Raw genomic sequence first — 20,911 nt, forward strand, 5'->3', positions numbered from 1 at the left:
CTTTGGATCTCCGCGCATAAATGACTCAGTGCTGCCGGCCAAGTGCGGACAGCCAGTTTTATTCTTTTTATACAGACATCAGGAAAGAACAATGGTGCAACTGAAATGTTTTGTAATGACTGCCTGCTATGAGGCCTGACAGTACGAGGGCCCTATAAGTTTCCTCTGTTATTCTGTCCTGGTGTATGCTTTGAGTTGAAGGATGGCGATATTTACCGATCCACCGATTCCAAGCCTCGGGCACAGACCGAAGCCCCTCCTGGCAGGGGCCCCGTCCTTCCACCGCGTCCCGCCCCTTCCGCCGCCGCCTGCCGGCGCTGCCGCGGCCGCTTCCGGACGGGGGATGGGGGGTGGCGGTGGCCGCCGCCGCCGCCGAGGAGAGGCACGGGCAGAGGCACGGGCAGGGCGCGGAGGAGCCGCTGCCGCAGCGCCCAGGGCCGGCGCGGCGGCACCGCCACTCGGCGGCAGGTGAGGCGGGGCGAGCCGCGGGGCCCTTCCCGGGAGGCCCGGACCGGGGACCCTTCTTTCCTTCCTTCCTTCCCTCCCGTGGGGCCGCCCCGCAGGCGGGAGCCCGCCGGGTCCCCGTCGCTGCCCCCGCTGCGGCATCAACCCCCGGGGTGCGGGCGGGCCCCGCGAGTCTCGGGGCGCAGAGGCTGTGCGGGAGTAGAGCAGCTTCGCCTACTGGGGGGAGGACGAGCCTCCCGTGCTGTGTGTCCGCGCTAAAATCCGCTCCGCCGTAATTACCGCGCCCGCCCGGCCCGGCGCATCTCTGGCGAGCGTGAGCGCCCGGCCCGGAGCACCAGCTGCGCGCTGGGGCCGTGTCGCCGGCGGGCTTCGGGCTGAAGGGGTCAGCCCTTGAGCCCGGCTGTGCCGCTCTCGGGTGGACTTTGCCGGCCTCGTTAGGAGAGGCGTGTGGAGGTGTGGGACGGCACCGGGGGGCCGGGGCCTGCGGGTCCTGTGCGGTTTGTTGTGGGGCCTGGGAGCAGAGGGGACCCGGGCGGTTTGTGACTCCCGCGTCAGCCTCCGCAGCGAACAGATCGTTCCTGGAAATGATGTTTTGTGTCACTCTTACAGTCAGATAACGAAACGGTTGTACCGGTCAAAATAGATATTCTTGTTACTTTTTTCAATAAAATTGGTGTGTTTTCTGAGGACCAAATGTTCAGTTTTGAATAAAAATGCTGTTGAGTGTGTAGGATTTGATTATTAAGAAGGCAGCATGGAACAGTGCTGTTACTGGTTTGCATGTGTCCTCTTCGAGTTTCAGGGTTAAATGGTGGGGTCTGCCTGTGGGGAGAGTGTGCAAGTTTAGGGCCTGAGCATAAAGAAGTCGAAAGTACTGGAACTGTTACCCACTCAGTCTCTTAAATCTATATTACTGATGCATTATGTGGCCTTATTCACTTAGTTATTGCGGATTGCTATTAAAAAACCCAACACTTCAAAAAGGTAGGTTTTTCCAGCTCCCTAAGTTAATGGAAGAGGCAAATGAGAGGTAGTGTTAATGTTAACGTTTGGCATAAGTTGAAGTGGTCTTATGGTTTTGTATTTGAGGCTTCAGTTTGCAAATTTAGTTTTATAAAAATTTTTTATGTGCAGTGCTCATTCTGTGTTGTAAAATGACTCGATGGCAAAATTCAACTTGGCTAATGTCTGCTCTGTCTCCACAGAGCTCCCTTGTGCAGCTGGGCATGGTGTCTGTGCCACCTCCACAGAGCAGCTGATCATGCTGTGCTCTGGAGTGGCAAGAGCTCGGAAGACATTTCCCAGCATTTAAGTGCCCCTCCTGTTTGGTAGGGGGTGCTTCTTGCTGAATATCAGAGGTAAGGAAATGGCTGTGTCTTTTTCTTCCTTTTGCTTTCTGTGATGTAGAAGAAAGGTGGAACTAACCTGTAGGATTAGTGTGAAGTGATTTTTATACCAGGTGAAAGAAATTTTGTAAAGTTTTCTAAGGTTTTGTTGTATAAGTACTGCTTAGAAGTGAAGGAGATGTCCTGTACATTTGTAAAGCACAAGAATTTTAAATTACCTTGTTTGCCCTTTTATGGGTGTTGTTTCTGCTGGCTGCTTGGGGGTTTATTTTAGTAGGATACTATTAAAATACAGGTTGGCCTAGGAACTGTAATCTTTTGAGTTCTGTAGTATTGCTTTTCTTTGTACAGAGCTTGCTTTTGCAGCCCACTTAGCTGGTTGAGGTTCACTAACCATATTACACTGTTTATGTTTGTTTGATAATCACATGCCTTTTAGAAGTTTTTTTATTTCTTGCCTACTTTAATGCATCTAAAATGAGGAAGGCTATTAGATTTTCACTAGACCAGAAAGATCAGATTGTAAATGGTTGTGGAGAGTAAGATGAAACACAGTTTCACTTCAGATATTGTTCTGGTATTCATTTGTATGGAGAGTTTGTTCATGTCTTCCCCTATCTCCACAGTAAGATGAGAGTGTGGGAAGAAAAGGGGAGAAAGAAACTTGAATTGTTACTCCTAAGTTGTATAGGGATAAAGAGCAGCCATTATTCTGTCACAGAAGGGATATACTACTTGAAACCGGAAGAAAAATACTTGACACTTGATATTTAGCATGTAAAATGTTCAAGAACTTAGTCAAATAGTAGTGAAATACTGTGAATGACATCCTAAGATAAGTGGTGGAGTACTTGATCAGTTGTTTAAAAATCACTTGTGTGTGCATTGAATTGTGGCAGTAGTATAAAAATTTGTTGGTTAGCAGATTAGGAGTTGAGCTGCTCTTAGTGTTCACTTGAGTATAGTACAACCTGTTTGGCTTCATGAGGTGTAAGAGTCAGGGAGCAGTTTGTATTCTGTTCATTTTGATGCAATATGTAACTGTACGTGTGGTTCTTAAGACAAACATGTTTAACTTTCAGGACTTTCTGTAGTAGCTGCTGTCACTCTTGCATGGAGGTGTCTCACTAATATTTGATACACAAGCTGCACTTCAGTAAATAATTCTCAAAAAGCTCATCTTCCTTGATGGCTTAAAACCTAAGACTAAGCTAGTGTTACTTTGAGATTTCTTATCTTACCTTCATACATAGCACTAAGAACTTTGAGTACAATTAAGCTATTGCTGATCATCTCACTTATGATACCAAAGTCACTATTTAAAACTCAATGCAAGTTTTACAGCAATATTTATGCATTTGAAATTATTGTATTCTTGCTTCAGGAAAATACCATATGTTGTCTCATGGTGGGCATTGTGATGTGTTTGATCAATTTTATATGTAGTACGGTAGCCATTGTGGTTAAAAACTCTTGAAAAATCATGTATTGTTTTTGCATGTGTTCTTTTTGTCCTTCTGCTTACAAGACACCTAGCATATTATATGTATCCGGTGGCATTTAGGAAGTAAGGACTAAGCCACTGTATGCTATATGGCAGTGAAATCTTTGGTGCTATTTGTCTTAAATAAGCACTGAAGAATTTAGAGTTTCCAGGAAGAGCAGGTGACAAGCTTCTCATGTAAGTCAGAGTCAGCAGAGTAGCTGAGCCTTGTGCTGCATAACAAGGCAGTGCTGTGTGTTCTTTTTCCAGCACAGCATTGCTAAGTTGGTGTGTGACAGTAGCCTTATTATTGCAGGCTGGCTCAGCACATGTTTTTGTGTAGTTTTTTTGTGCTGGGGAACCAAGGCCACCAACATGGGTGAAGTAGCAGCCTTTGCAGGGAACAGCCTCTCCCCTGAGGTGTGGGATGTGCTCCTAAGCCAGCAGACCCAGTGAAGGGGGGGCCGAGTTGGGATGGCCTGTTTTCAAACTGCAGCTTGAAACCTTCACACAGAAATGTAGGTTAAATCACTTGAGATCTGGTAGTTGTTCAGCATCCTTCCTAAAATTCCTCTCCAGGATGGTGGAAAATGAATCTAGGGGGAAAAAAGCAAGGGGCAAGGCTCTCCCAGGTACCTGAGGGCAGGTGGTAAAGCAGTCGTGGTGCCAGTAGAGATTTTGCGTATGTGTCTAGAATAAACAAAACCAGTCAGCCCTCTGCTAACTGCTGCAGACCTAACTAGGTTGTTTAACCCTTCAGCTATGACTGCTCTAATCAAGTTTGCAGCCTAATGTTACTGTGATATTAATGCTACTTTTCCTTGGCTAGAGTAGTGATAAGCAGATTCAACTTCCCACATTTTTACCTCAATATACAGTCTCAAAGTCTGTAAGCTAGGAAAGTTAGGGAATTAATGGTTGACTGGCAGCAATTCAGTAGATGGGAACATGATAGAATCACGGACAATCATGTTGAGGGAGGTTAATTTTCTCTAGATATACATCTACAAAATTTTGCTGTCAGCTAGGGTATAGTCAGCCTCTCAGAGGCATCTTATTTCTTAAGATGCCACAGCCAAGTTGTAGGAATGTTTATGGCTCACAAAGTAATGTTTTTCTTTTAAAAAAGTAAATATTTATACATATACAGTTCATATGCATTGTGTTCATGCTGTTAATTGAAAGGCTGGTGCAAGAAAATGGGACACACAATACATACTGTTGACAGGCTTGCTAAGTGTTAAGTCACAGTACCAGGAAAATAATCCACTAACTAGCTACAGACATTGCTGATGTCAGGTGAAAAGTATATTTTACCCTCTGACGCTTCAGTCTGTGCTTGCTTTGTGTTACTCATGTGTGTTATTCATCATTAAGTAATGTTACCCATTATTTGCTTTAGTGATAAAACTAGTAATATGGAAGGCAAAGTAGTTCCCAGAGCTGTTTCCTTCCAGAAGACAGGTGCAGTTATCTAGGGGACTTGGCCTCTGCTGCGTTATTCTGACATAGCAGTGTAGTGGTGTAAAAGTAATGCAGCATTCTTCAGCTTCAAAAAGGAGCAGGAGCAGTTGCACATAGGGCTTTGTACTGTATTCCAGGTGTTACAATTATTAGGGAGAGTGCCTTTTACCCTTTAAACCACACAAGTGTCACCAATTGAGCAGTCTGAAAGGGAAGGCAGTTTCAGGATTTAAGAAGTTGCTTTGTCATTGAAAAATGAGTTTACCTGTTGCTGTTGAGATGAAATTAGCTACCTGCTCTGTGTGATATTTTAAATTTGTGTTTTGTGGTCATTTCTTTGTCTTTTCCAGTTGGTTAAGTGTCCTTTTGTTGACAGTGTTTAAAAACAGAGCAGGTCCTATCAGTTGCATCTTGAGGTTTAATGTAGACTTTCTCCTGGGTCCAGCCCATAGTGACCTTTGATGGGTGTGCTGATTCAGTGTTGTAAGGTTACTTTTATTGCACCTTTGATAAGGGTTGATTTTTATTCCAGCAATGCCAGATGAAAGAAGACTAGGCTGCTGTTAGGCTACTTGACTTGTAACAAATGAATGGAATTCTCTTAGGTTAGGGACAGTTTCCTCAGTTAGGGACAGTTTGTCCTCAGAAGCTGCTTTGGTTAGAAGACAGCATCAGTAAGTTGAGTGTATTTGTGTCGTGAGTTTACATTCACTGCTTTTAGAAAACCCATGATGATTACTATGTTATAAAACTCACTGTGATTAACAACTTCTTTTCTTTTCTGTATGTAATCTGTTTTTCTGGAAGTTCAGTTTGGCAACTCAAGTTTGTTTATTTTTACTGGATGTTTTGGAATAGTATAAGAACAATGTTGACAATACACTCATGTTTTAGATGTTGCTCAGTGGTGCTGACCCTAAGTCAAGGAGTTCTTGATTTTCCCCTGTTCTGCCAGTGAGGAGGGGCAGAAGAAGCTGGTAGAGACACAGCCAGGACAGCTGACCTGAACCTGGCCCAAGGAACATTCCATACCATGGAATGCCCTGCTTGGTATATAAATGGAGGGGGGAGATTGGCCCAGAGGGGCTGACCACTGCTGGGAAACTGGCTGGACAAAGGTCAGCAGGTGCTGAGCAGTTGTAATGTGCATCACTTGTCTTTCTTGGGTGTTGTTCTTCTCTCTTTTTGTTATTTTCACTGTTATTATTACTGTATTTTACTTTATTACCATTATTAAACTGTTCCTATCTCAACCCCTTGGGTTTGCCTTTTTACAGTTCTCCCCCGCCATCCCACTGCAGGGGGAGTGGGCCAGGACAGTTAATCAAATTAAATATCATAATTTATTTTATTAGCCATGTGACCAAAATAATTGTTAGAGTTATTTTTGAGCTACACTTTCAGAAATAGTACGATAACATAAAAATGAGAAAATACCCTTTCATATCGAGAAGGAAGCATATAGCATATGCAGATATTCTAGGAGTTTGGGTTTCTTTTCATTTTGGGCAACTATTTAAATCAAGGTGTTAAAGCTCATTGACTGTATATGAGGTACTGAGAAATTTTAGCAATGAATTAAGTACAAGTTTTTAATATACAGTCAACTGCTGAGAGAATATCTTCAGATGTATTATGCCCTTAATTATTTTAGAAGGGTAAGTGTGATTTGTGTGCTCATTTTTCTTCTAAAATATTGCTTTTGCACTGCTGGGAAATCTCATTTGGCAAATTGAATCTTCTCTGATATAGTATAAAATACTTTGTGGTTCTGTTAGATGAAAGCCAGAAGAAAAAGTTGCATCCAGTAATTATATTAACAGCACAATAGGTACTGTACCTCCTTAAAAAAAAAAGAAGTGAGAAGGAAAGACGTTCTGTTTCTGGAGGAGCTGTGCCCCTGAAAAAGATGGAGAACTGTGCTGAATATTCATGATGGATTTGACTACCAGTTTACTATAGACAGCAGCTAAATAATAGATTAAATACACTGTTTCTTTACTTTCATTCTGAAAGCCTTGAATGATGTATGTGGCATTAGTGCATTGTAGTGCCTTGTGTTTTCTGAGATTTGGTTGGCATGATTGAAGCATTTTAGTTAATTAGACTGTTTTTTCGAGTACAAAAGAGCTGTGATATTGTAGCTGTTTCTTAGATGGTAGCTGTACATGAGCCACCAAATATAAATTATGCACAAATCCATTCTCTACTGCTGTGGGTCTTCAATATTGCATAAACGTTTTAGTACTTTTACTTCACTGGTAGCCTTTCAGAGTTCTGTTGTGTTCCATGTAATGTCCTGTGGTTAACTTTTTTCGTGGTTGTTTTTCTGGTGACTTGTCACCACCATGTGACTAAAATGTTGCTGAGCTGTCTCTCCTTCCTTCATGCAATATTCTAGAGTCAGGAACACAATTATTGGGAAATCTGTATGAAGAGAATACCTCTCTTCTGGTTTTGGTGTATTACTATGCTATCTATTACCACATCCATTTAAAAATGCTTTGAAGCTTAAACCAGTACTTCATTTCTAGTAATGCTGTTTTTGAAAGCTGAGTATTTTAAAGGATTCACAATTCAGTAAGTATCTATCTTAATTATTGAGATCAAGCAAAGAAATAGGATGGTTGTACCATCATCATACAACTAACATACTTCAGTTCAATACTGTTGCAGATATCTAGACTTAAGTTTACTTGTAAGGAGTGGGAGAATGTCCTGTCATCAAAGCTTCAGTAGTATTTTAAAACAGTGGGATATATTGGACTGTATTGAAATGTATTATTTCAGCTTTAATTCAGTTTTGTGTGTTTGCTGGCTGTACTTCCTCATGTAGTTGATGAACTGCAAACAGTGGAAAAGTCTAATGATTAAGCTGGTATTTAAAGAGTAGTATTTGATTTTCATTGCCTAATGTAATTAACAAAGCAGGATTTATTTATTTATTTATTTATTTGCAACAAAATTAGAACAGTATACTGGATACGTCTAGGAAATATTCTGCTTCTTGGAAACTTTAGGTTTCTATTTAGGAGCAAATGAGATAATCTTAATTTAGTTTTTCTTGAACAAAAAAAAGGCATTTTTGTATTACTTGCCTTAGAAATTAGGTCTGTTTTTTAGCTATCTCTTATGTAAAATGTCTTGGGCTAATTGAGCATCTAAAATGGCACAAGAGAGCTGGCATTTCAGTGATGTGTGTTGAACACTCTGGTGTTGTCTCTCTCTCTCTCTTGGCTGTGCAGCAGGTGAGCGTGAGTGGCGGATCAAGGGCAGGATGGCGGGCAGTAACCAGCTCTGCATTCGACGCTGGACTACCAAGAACGTGGCCAAGTGGCTGAAGGAAGAAGGCTTCTGTGAGTACGTGGATCTTCTGTGCAACCGACACAGGCTGGATGGAATTACCCTGCTGACACTTACTGAGTATGACTTGCGGTCTCCTCCTCTGGAAATCAAAATCTTGGGGGATATCAAGAGGCTGATGTTGTCCATACGCAAACTGCAGAAGCAGCATGTTGATGTCCTGGAAGAGCTGGGTTACACCAGTGATGGTCATGCTGGCACAGTGTCCCCAGCTGGTTCACTACAGGGGGGAGATTGGTTTTGTAATGGTGAGGTACCTCGGGACTATGATGGACCAATTACTGACTTGAATGGTGATCAGTATCAATATGCAAACGGAAAAAACAAACATGCCACACGAAGACTGGACCCAGAGTACTGGAAGACAGTTTTAAGTTGTGTGTATGTCTTCATAGTGTTTGGCTTTACATCATTTGTCATGGTGATAGTACACGAGCGAGTACCTGACATGCAAACATATCCACCTCTGCCGGACATATTTCTAGATAGGTAAGACATTTTCTTTCTAAACAAAATAGTAATGTGATGGTTAAAATACAGGCTGTCGTTTATCTGTTTTCAAAGTTTCATATGCTCTAGAAGAAAGTTTCATGTGCTCTAGAAATGCCTCTGCAAAATAGTAATAAAAGTCTAGTAAGTCCTTCTGCTAAAAGAAATGCGGATCAGGTAGATGCAGAGATTTGGGTTTAGGGGAAAATAAATTGAGCTGTTGTTCTGTCTAGTTTATATTTAGTTTTACATCTTAAACTCATTACGACACAGAAATTACTTTGTCCATCGTTGCATTCTGGTAGAAAGTGTGATGGTCAGCTGGCATAGATACGCAGCCATATGCATTTTCTGAAATCCACTTTCTGCCATGAAGTTTAACATGTCTTGATATAAAAAAACCTTTGGATGAAGGAACATTTTGATCTGTGAGTGAGCAAGAAAATTGAAAGGGAACAGCATTGGTACTGTGTTTTTACTGTCTTCCCACTGTCAGCTTGCTGAAGATGGTCTAGGGAAACTCAAGTTGAATGAAAAGACCAGCATCTCTTTTAACAGGTTATTAAACCACTGTTGTGATTTATGCAGTACCTGCTCATTTTTTTAAAGAAAATATTTCACTTCAGGCAAAGAAGAGACACAATGGCAAAGGTCGAATTCTAGTCATTGACAACAGGTTTAATAGAGAGTAAGTGTTCCCTTTGAGAAAGAGCACTTGCACCATGGAGAACTTAACTGCCTAGAGAGTTTTAAAAGATGAGCTAAACTGTTATAAAGTTCAGCCTTTGTGATCTTCCTGTTCTTGCCAGTAATTTCCATTTTCATTTATGGCTTTCAAGAAGTCAGTAAGACTCTAATCTTTTGAGTAAGAGTGCAGAATCCTCCATAAAGGTATATATATCTCATCAAGGACAGCCCACATCCAACAGAGTGGAAGAGGGCAGAGAGAACAGGAGCTGTGGCATTATTGGATTTTGTACCCAGGGTGCTCCCTGGGTATTCAGTGTGCAGGAGGATGGGGGAGGCCAGAAAGCAGCAGCTCACAGAACAATGACAGAGGATTACTACAAAGCTCATGTTTGAGTGGTGCTTTGCTACCCCTTTGTATCAGGGGGAGCACAAAAGTCAAAGGAGCAGCCTCTCTTGAAATCTGTTGATCTGTATTTTGGTGACTGAAGAGTGGAAATTGTTACTGGTGCCTTATGAATGCAAGAAGGTCTTAGATCTTTTGACAGGGAAGGCTGAAATGTTTTAATGTAGTGATTATTACTGAAATTTTGAAAACAGTTTTTATATTCCCTGATACTTTTCTGGGCAGTTCTGCTTCATTACAAGTGTTTCATGTTTTTGGCCTTGCAGCATTTAATTCATTGCATTGACATGGCATTCTTGCAAGCATAAGCAGCATAATTGACATGATGCAAGTTTTTGTCAGAATGAAAAAGGTTGTTGTGAAACAATAGTGGAGGAACACATCCTGTTAGTACGTCACATGTGAATTAAGAGAGCATACTAGAGATTTTCCCTTAGTGAAATCGGTGGAAACTGAAAGGACATTGTTAGGAAGGAGATAACATAACTGAATATATTCCAAATTCTATATTTCATTCAGTCTAACAAAAGTATTTTTGACTATAGTTTATACTATTGTCAGATGAATGCAAATAAGTTTTGAGGTTAGAACCTCACATGCCCTTATTTTCAGTACCAAGACTAGGAAAAAAATTAAGCCTTTGTATTAACTTTCTGCTTTGTCTTTTTTTTAGTGTCCCTAGGATACCGTGGGCTTTTGCTATGACTGAAGTATGTGGTGTAATTCTTTGCTACATTTGGCTCTTGGTTCTTCTGCTTCACAAACACAGGTAGATTTTATAAAATCCAAATTAACTGGTCGTTTGATGCAGAGAAAAGACCATAACAAGAATTTATTATGATTGTTTAAGAAGTTCCATTCTGTAAGAATCTTGTCAACTCCTAGTATGTTTCTGTTAAAATGGATTAGGGAGGATTTCATCAAGATTGATGGCTTGTGATTCTTTCAAAGGAGTAATCTGAATTCACTTTTCTACCATATTTATAAGTAATTTCCTTCAGAACATAGGTATTTCAAAAAGTTGTCAGTATATACACTCATGCTATAACAGCTTTTGTATAAGAAAGTGCCACAAGAATGAATTACCACAGGATGTCTGAGTCAGCCTGGCAATTTGCTTTCACAGAGAGATAGAAAATGCTTTTGTGTGCATGCATATTTTAAGTTAAATTTTCACTGGTTCATTGATTTTATCAGTTTGCCAACAGAAGGTATGAGTGCCAAAGCTAGCACAGGAGTAGCTGCAGAGGTGGAGCTGTACCTTTTGGTGACAGTCAGCTTGCTACAATGTCTCACCCTGTCATGTGGAACCTTATTTTTACAGTACTACTTAATTGGAAAAAAAAATTGTTGTGAAACTTGCAGTGATGATGTCAGGACTTAATGGGATTAAGTTGGGGTGAGGTGAAATGTTTTTATCATAACTTCCCAGATCTCAGTTCCTGTGTACTTTTCCCAGATCTATTCTGCTGCGCAGGCTGTGCAGCCTCATGGGGACAGTGTTTCTATTACGCTGCATTACAATGTTTGTTACCTCACTCTCCGTGCCAGGACAGCACTTGCAGTGTACTGGAAAGGTAAAAACTTCAAGTGCTTTACATTATTTTTCCTGTTTCCTTTTGTAAAAAACTACTCAAGATGTGATTAAGATTGTTGCAACCATAGTGTTAGACGTGTGTTTTTTAAGAACATCATGTTTCTCTCCTGTTTCCTTGTCCTTGCATTAATTGCCATATTCAGGCAAACATCCCTAGGGGTCCTAGAAGCACTTGCCACTCTGGAGAGTATATGGTTATTTGGGGAAGGGTGTTCAGAATGTTTCACACTGTTAAACAGAGAAAGAAAGTCAAAGAGGTGTGTGCAGTTAAGCTACTAACTTCATGAAGAAAGAAGTAATCGTTTCTCTGTCTTGTTCGTTGCATGGTTTTGGAAAAAAACCTAATAAACTATTATTATTTCACCCCTTCTCATAAGGGATATTCTTAGAATGTGGGATTTTATGGTTTCATCCTAACTTTTAGTTAGGAGAGGTTTGAGCTGAACAAATGGAAAGCTTGATAATGTTACATTTGGGAGACTGAACACATTCAAAAAAAGGTGGCAGGCTCTGTGGGTAAATCACTTGGAACAAAATACTTGTTCTAAATTCCCGTATTCATAAGAGGTATGGTGAATACAATTAGTAATTGCAGTTACTAATGTGACTCATTGCCACAGTGAAATCCAAAGATGTACTAACCTGCATTTTAATAAAAGACACAACATGATAAATGGTATTAAACAAACATAGTGCAGTACAGCTCACTTTAGGGATATACTGTGGGCCGTGGAGTTGGAACTTAGTAAAGGTTAATATCGCTGTTTTTCAGTTGTATGGCAATGTTTGGGCCAAACTCCAGCGGGCATTTGCAATTTGGAGTGGCTTTGGAATGACTCTGACTGGAGTGCATACATGTGGAGATTATATGTTCAGTGGTCACACTGTCGTCCTGACCATGCTCAACTTCTTTGTCACAGAATGTGAGTACAGAGTGTCAATACTCAAATGTCCTTAAGAGTATGTACAGAGGTGTGAGAGTGTAAACATTTGAATGTCCTTAAGTATTAAGAATATCTGCTCCTTGACCTTCTCAAAAAGTTCAAAGTGTAACATTTAAGCAAACAAATACAAATTCAGATTGCTGTTCTCTTTCTCAAGTTTGTGAAAGCCAAGTCCCAGCAAGGAAAGGAACACCACCTCCTTGCATGGGGGGGGTGAATAAGGCACTTTTCATTGAACATGTGAGCCAAGAAATTAGAAAGGCTTCCTGGCTTGCTACTGGGAGAATACTTGGGAAGATACTTAGGGTTGTCTGTTACTCTTCCCTTGCCTAGGTACCTTCCACTGAGTCCTGCCAGCCAAAACCTGGCGAGTTTTCCATACATTGAGTGTAATCCATAAAGCCAATCACCAAACCCCATGGCAAGTGAGAATATATGAAACAGCAGTACCCTTCTGTAAACACCAGCAGGGATTTGATACATGTTTCAGCAAGCAAAGATCATTCCTTTGAGTTCAGCTATGACGTAATGACTGCAATCACAGTAATGTAGCTTTCATTACATCTTCCTCCTTGTAACATAGAAAAGACATCATTTTTATTAAAAGAAGTATGTTGAACAAAGAATTCTGATTTGCAGGGTGCTAAACCATTTAAGGATGCTCTTGTTAATCCAGAAATGCATTTGTAAATGAAGTCATGAACTGATAGACATATATAACTTGTATGGTTGCTTTCGTTGGATTTATTGGACCTGTACACAACATTTTTGAATGAAGAGAATAACTTCATCTCCTTTTTGGATGAAAAATCTGTATAAAAGTTTGGAATGTCTAGGCCTGCATTTTGAGACAGTCAAGGTTAATAACTTTCTGTTTTCTCCTAGATACGCCAAGGAGCTGGAACTTCTTGCACACATTGTCTTGGGTCCTGAATCTCTTTGGAATCTTCTTCATTTTGGCTGCACATGAACATTATTCTATAGATGTCTTCATTGCCTTTTACATCACAACAAGGCTCTTTTTGTATTACCATACATTGGCTAATACCAGAGCATATCATCAGAGTAGGAGGGCAAGGATATGGTTTCCTATGTTTTCTTTTTTTGAATGCAATGTTAATGGTACTGTTCCCAATGAGTATTGCTGGCCCTTTTCAAAACCTACTATACTAAAAAGATTAATTGGTTGAAGACTGTGTGGGTCAGTTCAGATTTTTATGAAGCATTATGACTAAGGTCCTACAAGGCTAGCTACAAGGGGGAAGTCAAGTAACATTTTTCACTCCATGATCTCCTCCTTGCCTTGTTTCTTGGATTCTTAGCCATAAAATGGGGTTTCCATACTTTCCAGGGATGTGTTTTGTTTTCTCCTTGTGAAAACAGAAAACAATGCAGGAATGGGTAAAGGCTATCAGTGAAGCATGAATATAAACCAGAATACTGTTACCCTTGGCAAGGTTCTGTGTGAATGTTTATGGAACATTAACCTAAAATATGTGTTGAATATAACACACCCTTTACAGGTCCAGATAATCTTTGTTGCCCGAGTGCCAGCCTTTACATATACTGACAAAAAAATTAAAACTTTATAAAGCCTTTCTTTGAAAGCAGTCATACATGTAATTTTTAAAACAAACTGTGTATATTTAAAAATTGAGGAGGTCTGTGTCATAATGAAGAAAACAGTATAGTTCCATGCTGAGAGGGTCTCTTAACTGTTAAATTACAAGACTTGACAGTATAAATGGTCTGCATACAGGTTGCCAAAAATGAAGGTCTGCCTTGTGGCTGTGCAGTGATGATATTTTTTTGAATGAGAACTTATTTAGTCTAGTCCATCAGTTGTCTGTATGGTTGTTCTAGCACTTGAAAGTTTTCCCTTTTGTGTTTAAATGAGTTACAGTAAGTGGAACATCCACTGAAAATAAACTTAGCTTTAGTGAGTTTAAAGCCACAAAGTAACTTTTGTGTGGTCTTAATTACTTTATACCCAAACTCATGCATGCTTTTCAGGAGCAGTTCTTTAATGTTGGAAAAAAAGAACAGTTGTCTTCGTGTATCTTACTGTCCTGTAAATGGATGGGGAAATGCATGTAGTAACACTTTCATGAATAGTAATAATAGTGAGTATTGGAAATAGTGCTCATGTTGATGTATGTTTTAGCACTCTGGTGTCAACAATATGGTGACTATCTCTGGATATAATATATATGCACAGTATATTTGGTTATATATATAAACACACAGTATATGTTTTTCTAACAACTATGAAAAGAGGCTAGTTCTTAATTTAAGTTGCTCATTTACTACCCTGAAAGATACCATAAACAGTTGAGTTTTGCTTGTTGAAAAAAACCAAACCACAACCCACAACAAAACATCCCCCAAAACCTCAAACCAACACTCTCAGTCCATAATGCATGAGCAGGGTCACACAAGGGTTGCTGGTCTCTTAGGCAGTGGATTGTAAGGGGACAATACTAATGTTGTCTGTAGAGCCTTGAAATTACATTTGTGCTAAATGAATACTGATAGGTACAAGGTACAAAATCATAAAAATGGCATAGACCTTTTAATTTGATTATTGCAAGTTCAGATGTGCAAATGTAGTGTAAGTCAGGTTTAGAGAGTTACACAAATAATTCCCAGCTTGGTACAAGCTGACTTAATGGGCACTTTGTACTTGTGTGTGCACAGAAATGAATCCATTTGGAATTTGCAAGGTTTTTTGTCTGGGGGCTTGTAACCTACTTTGGGCTACTCCTTGCTGTATTGTGTTCCTTTTATATACCTTGATTGTACTAACTTGACTACCTTACACTCTTCATGGTACATATTATTTTTGTAACTTAATTTAGCTCCTATTCCACAGAAAAATTATGCATCTTGGAGTATCTCTGCCAACTGTAATGAGCACATGTACACTGTACTATTACAGAGATTTTTATATTTATAACATTCCAATTTTTTAGCAAAATTGCAGATTTAGTAATATATTGTTCAACCTACCATAGCCTGATGGCTTTTGCCATCCAAATTGGGGGAGTATGCTTACATTTTAAAAAAAGGAGAAAATATTCTGAAAGATTTAAAGACTTGCCATTTGCTGCTCTTAACTTTCTGATTTCAGAAAGGCAATTTGAACATTCCTCTTGAGACTTTATAATGAAAGAGCTCTATTTGTTAACTTATATTTGCCTTTGCAATGCACACAGTTATGAATACTGTTTTTCTAAACTCTAGGAAACATCTGTTCTCAGGATGTGCAGGTTTGTAATCTGAGTTATATGGAGAGGTATGCAATTAAACTTGCCAAGCTGTTGATTTGGAAAATAACCATTTGAGTAGTAACTGGCATAACTGCATCTAAACTGAAATACTGTTCTGCAACTTACACATGCAGGAGAATTTTCAAGTACAGCCCATTGTAACAATGTTTACAGAAAGTAAAGCTATCATTTCAATATTTTTTGTAGTGAAGTTTATATACATTGAAACGTAAGGATTCTTTGTTCTAATTTAATTTTCAAATTCCTTTAAGTAAATTGCATTTTTAAATCAGCCTTATCTATCATTGTTTTTTAAAAGAAGCTTGTTCTTTTGTGCTGTTTCCCTTGATGCTTGATACCTAAGTCCAGGATAAGTAATATAAAATGGTTGGTTTTGTTAGCATTGGAGAGGATTGAAACGTTGTATGGGTAATTGTCCTCTGCTGTTTTGGAAGTTCATTGTGTCTGTCTGTAAACATGCAAGAGGAAAGCTTGAATTTGATAGAAGACAGAAAAATGTGATCTTGCTTGCAAGAGGGCACAGGTCAGTCTGTAAGGTTGGGAATGTAAGCTTTATTGTTAATTAGATGGAAACAAGTTGCAGGTAACTGATAGGTTTAACATTTTGTACCTCCTTTTGAGTCATTATTTTAAAAGCATTTTGCTGCTTCTGTTGCTGACAAGTACTTTTAAGTAAAGGCAGCAGAGCACCTTGGGCCTTGGATCTAATGCTTAGTATGTTCAGGGATGTCTTCCTTTATGTTCACATGCCACCACTGCTCTCCTTTAACATGTTGCTCCTCTTTTGTGCTAAGTTGTCCTCAGTGGTCTGTGTGAGTGCCCACATGATCTGAATGCAGAATAATGAATTAATTACTGTGTAATGCCAGCAAGTGCAAGTGTCTCAGCAACATCAGAACTACAAAGTGCACAAACTTACCAAGTAGCAAAGTCTGAAATTAGTAACCATATATACAGAAGAAGGGGAGGGTCACATTTTTTTGCTAGCTTAGCAAATTTAGTAATATTTGAGACTTGGCAATAGGGTTGAGCTCTTCCTAATAAGTTTGGGGATATTAATGCACATACCTGCTAGTGATAGACACACAGGCTCTTCCCCATCCTTTTTTTTTTTTTTTTTTTTGTACCTTATGACACAGTTTCTTATAATAACTTTCCTAAACCTTTTGCCTTTAGTTTTTCATTTCTGAAAGATCCCTAAAGTGGGTTATGACATTACACCTGCACAGAATTAGACTTTCATAGATGTGGTTTTTAACAAATTCTGATTACACTGACAAAAACTGATGAAAGGATCTTTAAGCAAGGTTCTCCAGCTGATCTTGAACAATGCTATAGAAAGCTTCCATATATGCAATTTATCTTCATGTCCAGTGGCAAACATAGTAACACACAAAGTGTCACTACAGAAATGTAGATAGGCCTGAAGTATTTAGATGTCCAAGACTAGCAAGAATTGGATCCCAGAAGTGCACTGATTGACTTGTATGCTTAACTTCAAGCAAATTACTAAATACTCTTGACTTCAGTGAGTGTTACCATTTTAGTTTAAACATTTTTTTGGATAAGGCCCAGTGCATACTGTGTGGTATCCTCCCACAATAATGGGAATAGGTAATGTCACTTTCTTTTTGATTTTCTCTGATGTCTCCCCTCCTATCTACTGTAGAAGAAAACATTCCAATTTCAAAGAAATTTCTACTTATATGGGTTCTGAAAGAAATCTGTCAAAAACCAAAAGACTGAATAAAACCATGATAATTACCTACTTTAAGAAGCAAGGGTCAGTTAAAATGGGGGGAAAAAGTTATTTTTGTTGCAAGCTTGTTAAATAATGTTATTTAGAATTACTGAAAACCTCTAAGGAGGTTAAAAGCACCGGTTCCTATAATCTTTACTCTACAGCTGTATCTTGTGTAGTGCCAAAAAGAGAGTAAAGAGGGAGGAGTTGGGCTCAGACACCAGTAAAAGTGTTTTGCAGCAATTAATACCTCCTTGCTTTTTAACCATTGCCTGCATGCTTAGTGCTAGACTTGTCTATTACTGTTTAGCTAGTTTTCTGATATATGAAAGCCCATTTGGTTTTCAGACATCAGTCATGGGAAAAAAAACCCAGAAACTCAACCCCAACCAGTAGATTTTATGGACCTGGAGTGTGATAAAAAGAATGTAAACCAACTGTGATAGTTTTTCATCCTGTCCATGTAGTTCTTGCTGAAGAGTTAGGGAGGATTTGCAGTAATCTACAGACAGTACCAATTTTTTTTTTTTATAACCTTTCTAGAAGTCTGACCTGTAACTGCAGATACCACCATAGTCTTTCCAAGATAGAAGTATATTTGACAGAAGTCCTAGCAGTGAGACAGCTTACCCTCTGAATTATTTTGTGCATTAGACTTCAACAATAAGGGTTAATTGATAGACCACTGGTTTATAAAATTACAAAATACAAAATATTTCTGATCTGTCTTTGACCTTGTCACTATTCTAATTGAAACAGTATTCCTGGGGGAAAACAAGTTCTTTGGAGTGAACCTATTGATGTCTTGTTCGTTATATGAAGAAAAGCACAAAAAACCCCTTACAACTCCTCAAACACTACAGTATTGTGAACACTGAACCTTCCATATACCAGTATCCTGCAGACTTACCACTTAGGTCCTAACAAATTTGCTGTATTATGTACATAATTCAGTGACATGCAGATTTTAAAAGCCAGTTTGTAATAAGTGTGTCGGAACTTAAGGTGATAAATGTGGAGCACAACAACCTGACCTATTGGCCCTGACTGTGTAGTTAGAAAGACTAACTGTAACTTAGTTTTGCTCTTTCAATTCACTTTTGTCAAAAAAGAAGAAATTTTGTCAAATTTGAGAAACCACAAACTGCATTGTACATGGTACTTAACATAATAAGGATGTAGAAACCTGGCTTTTCACACGGATCTGTTACTTCAGTTTTGTCCTGACTGAGAAAATAGTGTTACCTAATGGCTAGAAGGTATGCCAGTGAAGTGTAGAATACTGTAAATAAGTAAATATTGTTTTGATTCTAAACTCAGATTGAATTAATATATTGTTTTATATCTTTGTTGTGTTAAACATATTTAAAAATACTAAAATAAAATATTTGAAAGATGACAAATGCGTGATGTATTTTATATGCAAAATGATGGTTCATTGTTAGCACTGTGACTGTGAAAGTGTTCCTGAGCACAGGTGTGATGGTGTTATGAGGTTTTCCTTCAGTATGGAAGTAAGTAATGCTGACAAAATGTAATTGGCACATGCTGTGGGAATTTGTTATAACTATGTGCATATACTTCAAATCATTACTGGAGAAGTAACTGTTCTGGGTGATGCAGGAATTGTAGGTGTGCAGCTGTGGTTTAAAGTTTTCAGCTACCTGTAAGGGCTTTGCTTTTTCTTTTAGCACTGATCTGTGACAGATTCTGGTAAAATTGCAGGTTTTCCCTGGAACAGGGAAACAGCTGCCAAATACTAAATTCCTGTTGCTGTCAAAATTGTACTGAAGTCTGATACTAGGATAGGATAGGTACTTACTGGACTGTTCATAAAAATTATTTGATGTGGGCAAAATATTGACAGCCAATTTGGTAACAGTTCTGTTTTTTTCTAATAGTGTCATTAATTTATCAAAAGGCTCTTTTCAAGTTCTAATGCCACAGAATGCAAGATCAATTTGAAAGAGGCAATGCTTTTCAAACAAAGATTCATCATTCAATTTAAATATTTTTTAAAAATCACTTTTTTACCCCCTCACTCTGCTACATGAAGTCATCAAAACTGAGTCTGTGTCTCTTGATCACTGACAGGTTCTCAAGTACTCTAATTGGAGGTTAACAGCCCTAAAAAGAAAGAGGCAGAAGGAAGGAAGAAGAGACAAACAGCAGGCAGCAAGTTTGCTTTTCTTACAGTAACACTGAAGAAGGGTCTTCAGGCAATGTAGGGAATAGCAATTCATAAATATTGTGAAGGAGAGTGGAGAATGAAGCTCGTGTGGAGTACAAAAAATATTCAAGAGGTGCTGTCCACTACGGGGGATCTCTGATGTGTGAATGGAAGCTCCAGAAAGGGGCTGATAACATTACCCTGCAATTTTGCTGTATTTACAACTTGATTTAAAGTCTCATCACAAAGGCCCCTTCCAGAGTTTTTGGATTCAAATGATTTCATGATGTTAGGGGTTTGTGGGGTATTTTTGGCAAAGTTAAGTAGATAAGACTACTGTATCCTAATGGCACTTCAAAAAAGCTTCCTTAGTGGTTGTTTTTTAGTACTGCAGGGAAGTTTGTAATACTGAATCTGTACAGAACAATAACCTGATGTGACTTGTTGTTTACATAGGCATGAAACCTGTGACACATCATAAGAACTTCTGTGCATGATTCTGCCAAGAATACAATGAGTGACGTTGTGCCCATCCTCCCCGGCTCCAAGCTAGGACCCAAGCTGCATTTCATGTTATGGCAGAAGGTAAAGGGAGCACATCCTGCTGTGCTGGAGGAGCAGGATTGTGGCAGCACTGGGTTCCAAAGGGCCTTTCAGAGGCACACCTGAATTTTGTTTGCTCCAAGTGGCAGTTTGACCTACAAATGAGCCCAAGTTATGGAGAGAGAAGGCAGCAATAAAAACATAAAGCACAAGCTTCATCTTCTGTAAAACCACAAACATTCTTTTGCTTTAGGCTCCAGCCAAGCTGTAGTCAGTGCCCAGATTAGGCCTGGGTTCTTGCAGTCCTTATTTTGATTCCAGTGAGTCCCAGTGTATCTTAGAAAGCTCTGCCTTCCTTTGTGAGACACTGACCGGGCTGTGGAGGATGGTGCCTTAGCTCAGTTTCCTGCTGAGTGATCTGAAGGTGTGCTCTCCTGCTCCCACACCAGCAAACATCACTGCAGGGTGCTGTGGGGCACTGCTCAGTACCAGTGCTCCTCAAAAGACAGCAAAGTTTGTTAGCAAGTGCTTTAATGAGGGCACCAAAAAGTGATCCAATCTGTGAGTAACAGGGTTGCAACACTTGGCCAAAGGCTCTACCTCTTGTTTCTGTCCTGCCAATTAAAAATAGCCCCCGGGCTAATGCCAGGGAATGTAACAGCCCAGCATGGCACAGGTGCAGGCTGTCAGTCAGGAGGCTGGAAATACCTAGAAAAGCACCTGCTCTACTGCAGGCTCTATGGGCTGATCATGAGGAGAGAGCAGAGGAAAAAGGAGAGAGGTTTGCAGCAGGCTCTGCTGAAGGTGGCCCTTGCTGAGGGCCTCTAGCTGCTCTGGAGATGATTCCTACCCAAAGGTGCTCTCCTGTTTGGTTGTTCTGGTTTTCTCTTAATCAGGCTGTTTCCCCAAGCTGTGGGTTGCCA

At 39.7% G+C, this 20,911-nt stretch overlaps 1 protein-coding gene across 2 annotated transcripts; it reads left to right on the forward strand.

The window, feature by feature from the left end:
• The first annotated feature begins 299 nt into the window (after positions 1 to 299).
• Positions 300 to 18,678, forward strand: SAMD8 (sterile alpha motif domain containing 8). 2 transcript variants are annotated; one of them, XM_054637266.2, is made up of 7 exons: positions 300 to 468; positions 1,671 to 1,823; positions 8,004 to 8,610; positions 10,377 to 10,472; positions 11,163 to 11,280; positions 12,073 to 12,223; positions 13,130 to 18,678. In XM_054637266.2, the coding sequence occupies exons 3-7, from the start codon at positions 8,036 to 8,038 to the stop codon at positions 13,432 to 13,434; spliced, it is 1,245 nt and encodes a 414-aa protein (XP_054493241.1). In that variant the 5' UTR covers positions 300 to 468; positions 1,671 to 1,823; positions 8,004 to 8,035; the 3' UTR covers positions 13,435 to 18,678. The 2 variants fall into 2 exon arrangements, with proteins under 2 accessions (XP_054493241.1, XP_077039353.1); XM_077183238.1 differs by having other exon boundaries at positions 8,007 to 8,610.
• The last annotated feature ends 2,233 nt before the right edge of the window (positions 18,679 to 20,911 follow it).

This window comes from Agelaius phoeniceus, chromosome 9, assembly GCF_051311805.1.
Source record: "Agelaius phoeniceus isolate bAgePho1 chromosome 9, bAgePho1.hap1, whole genome shotgun sequence".
NCBI classification, from domain to species: domain Eukaryota; kingdom Metazoa; phylum Chordata; class Aves; order Passeriformes; family Icteridae; genus Agelaius; species Agelaius phoeniceus.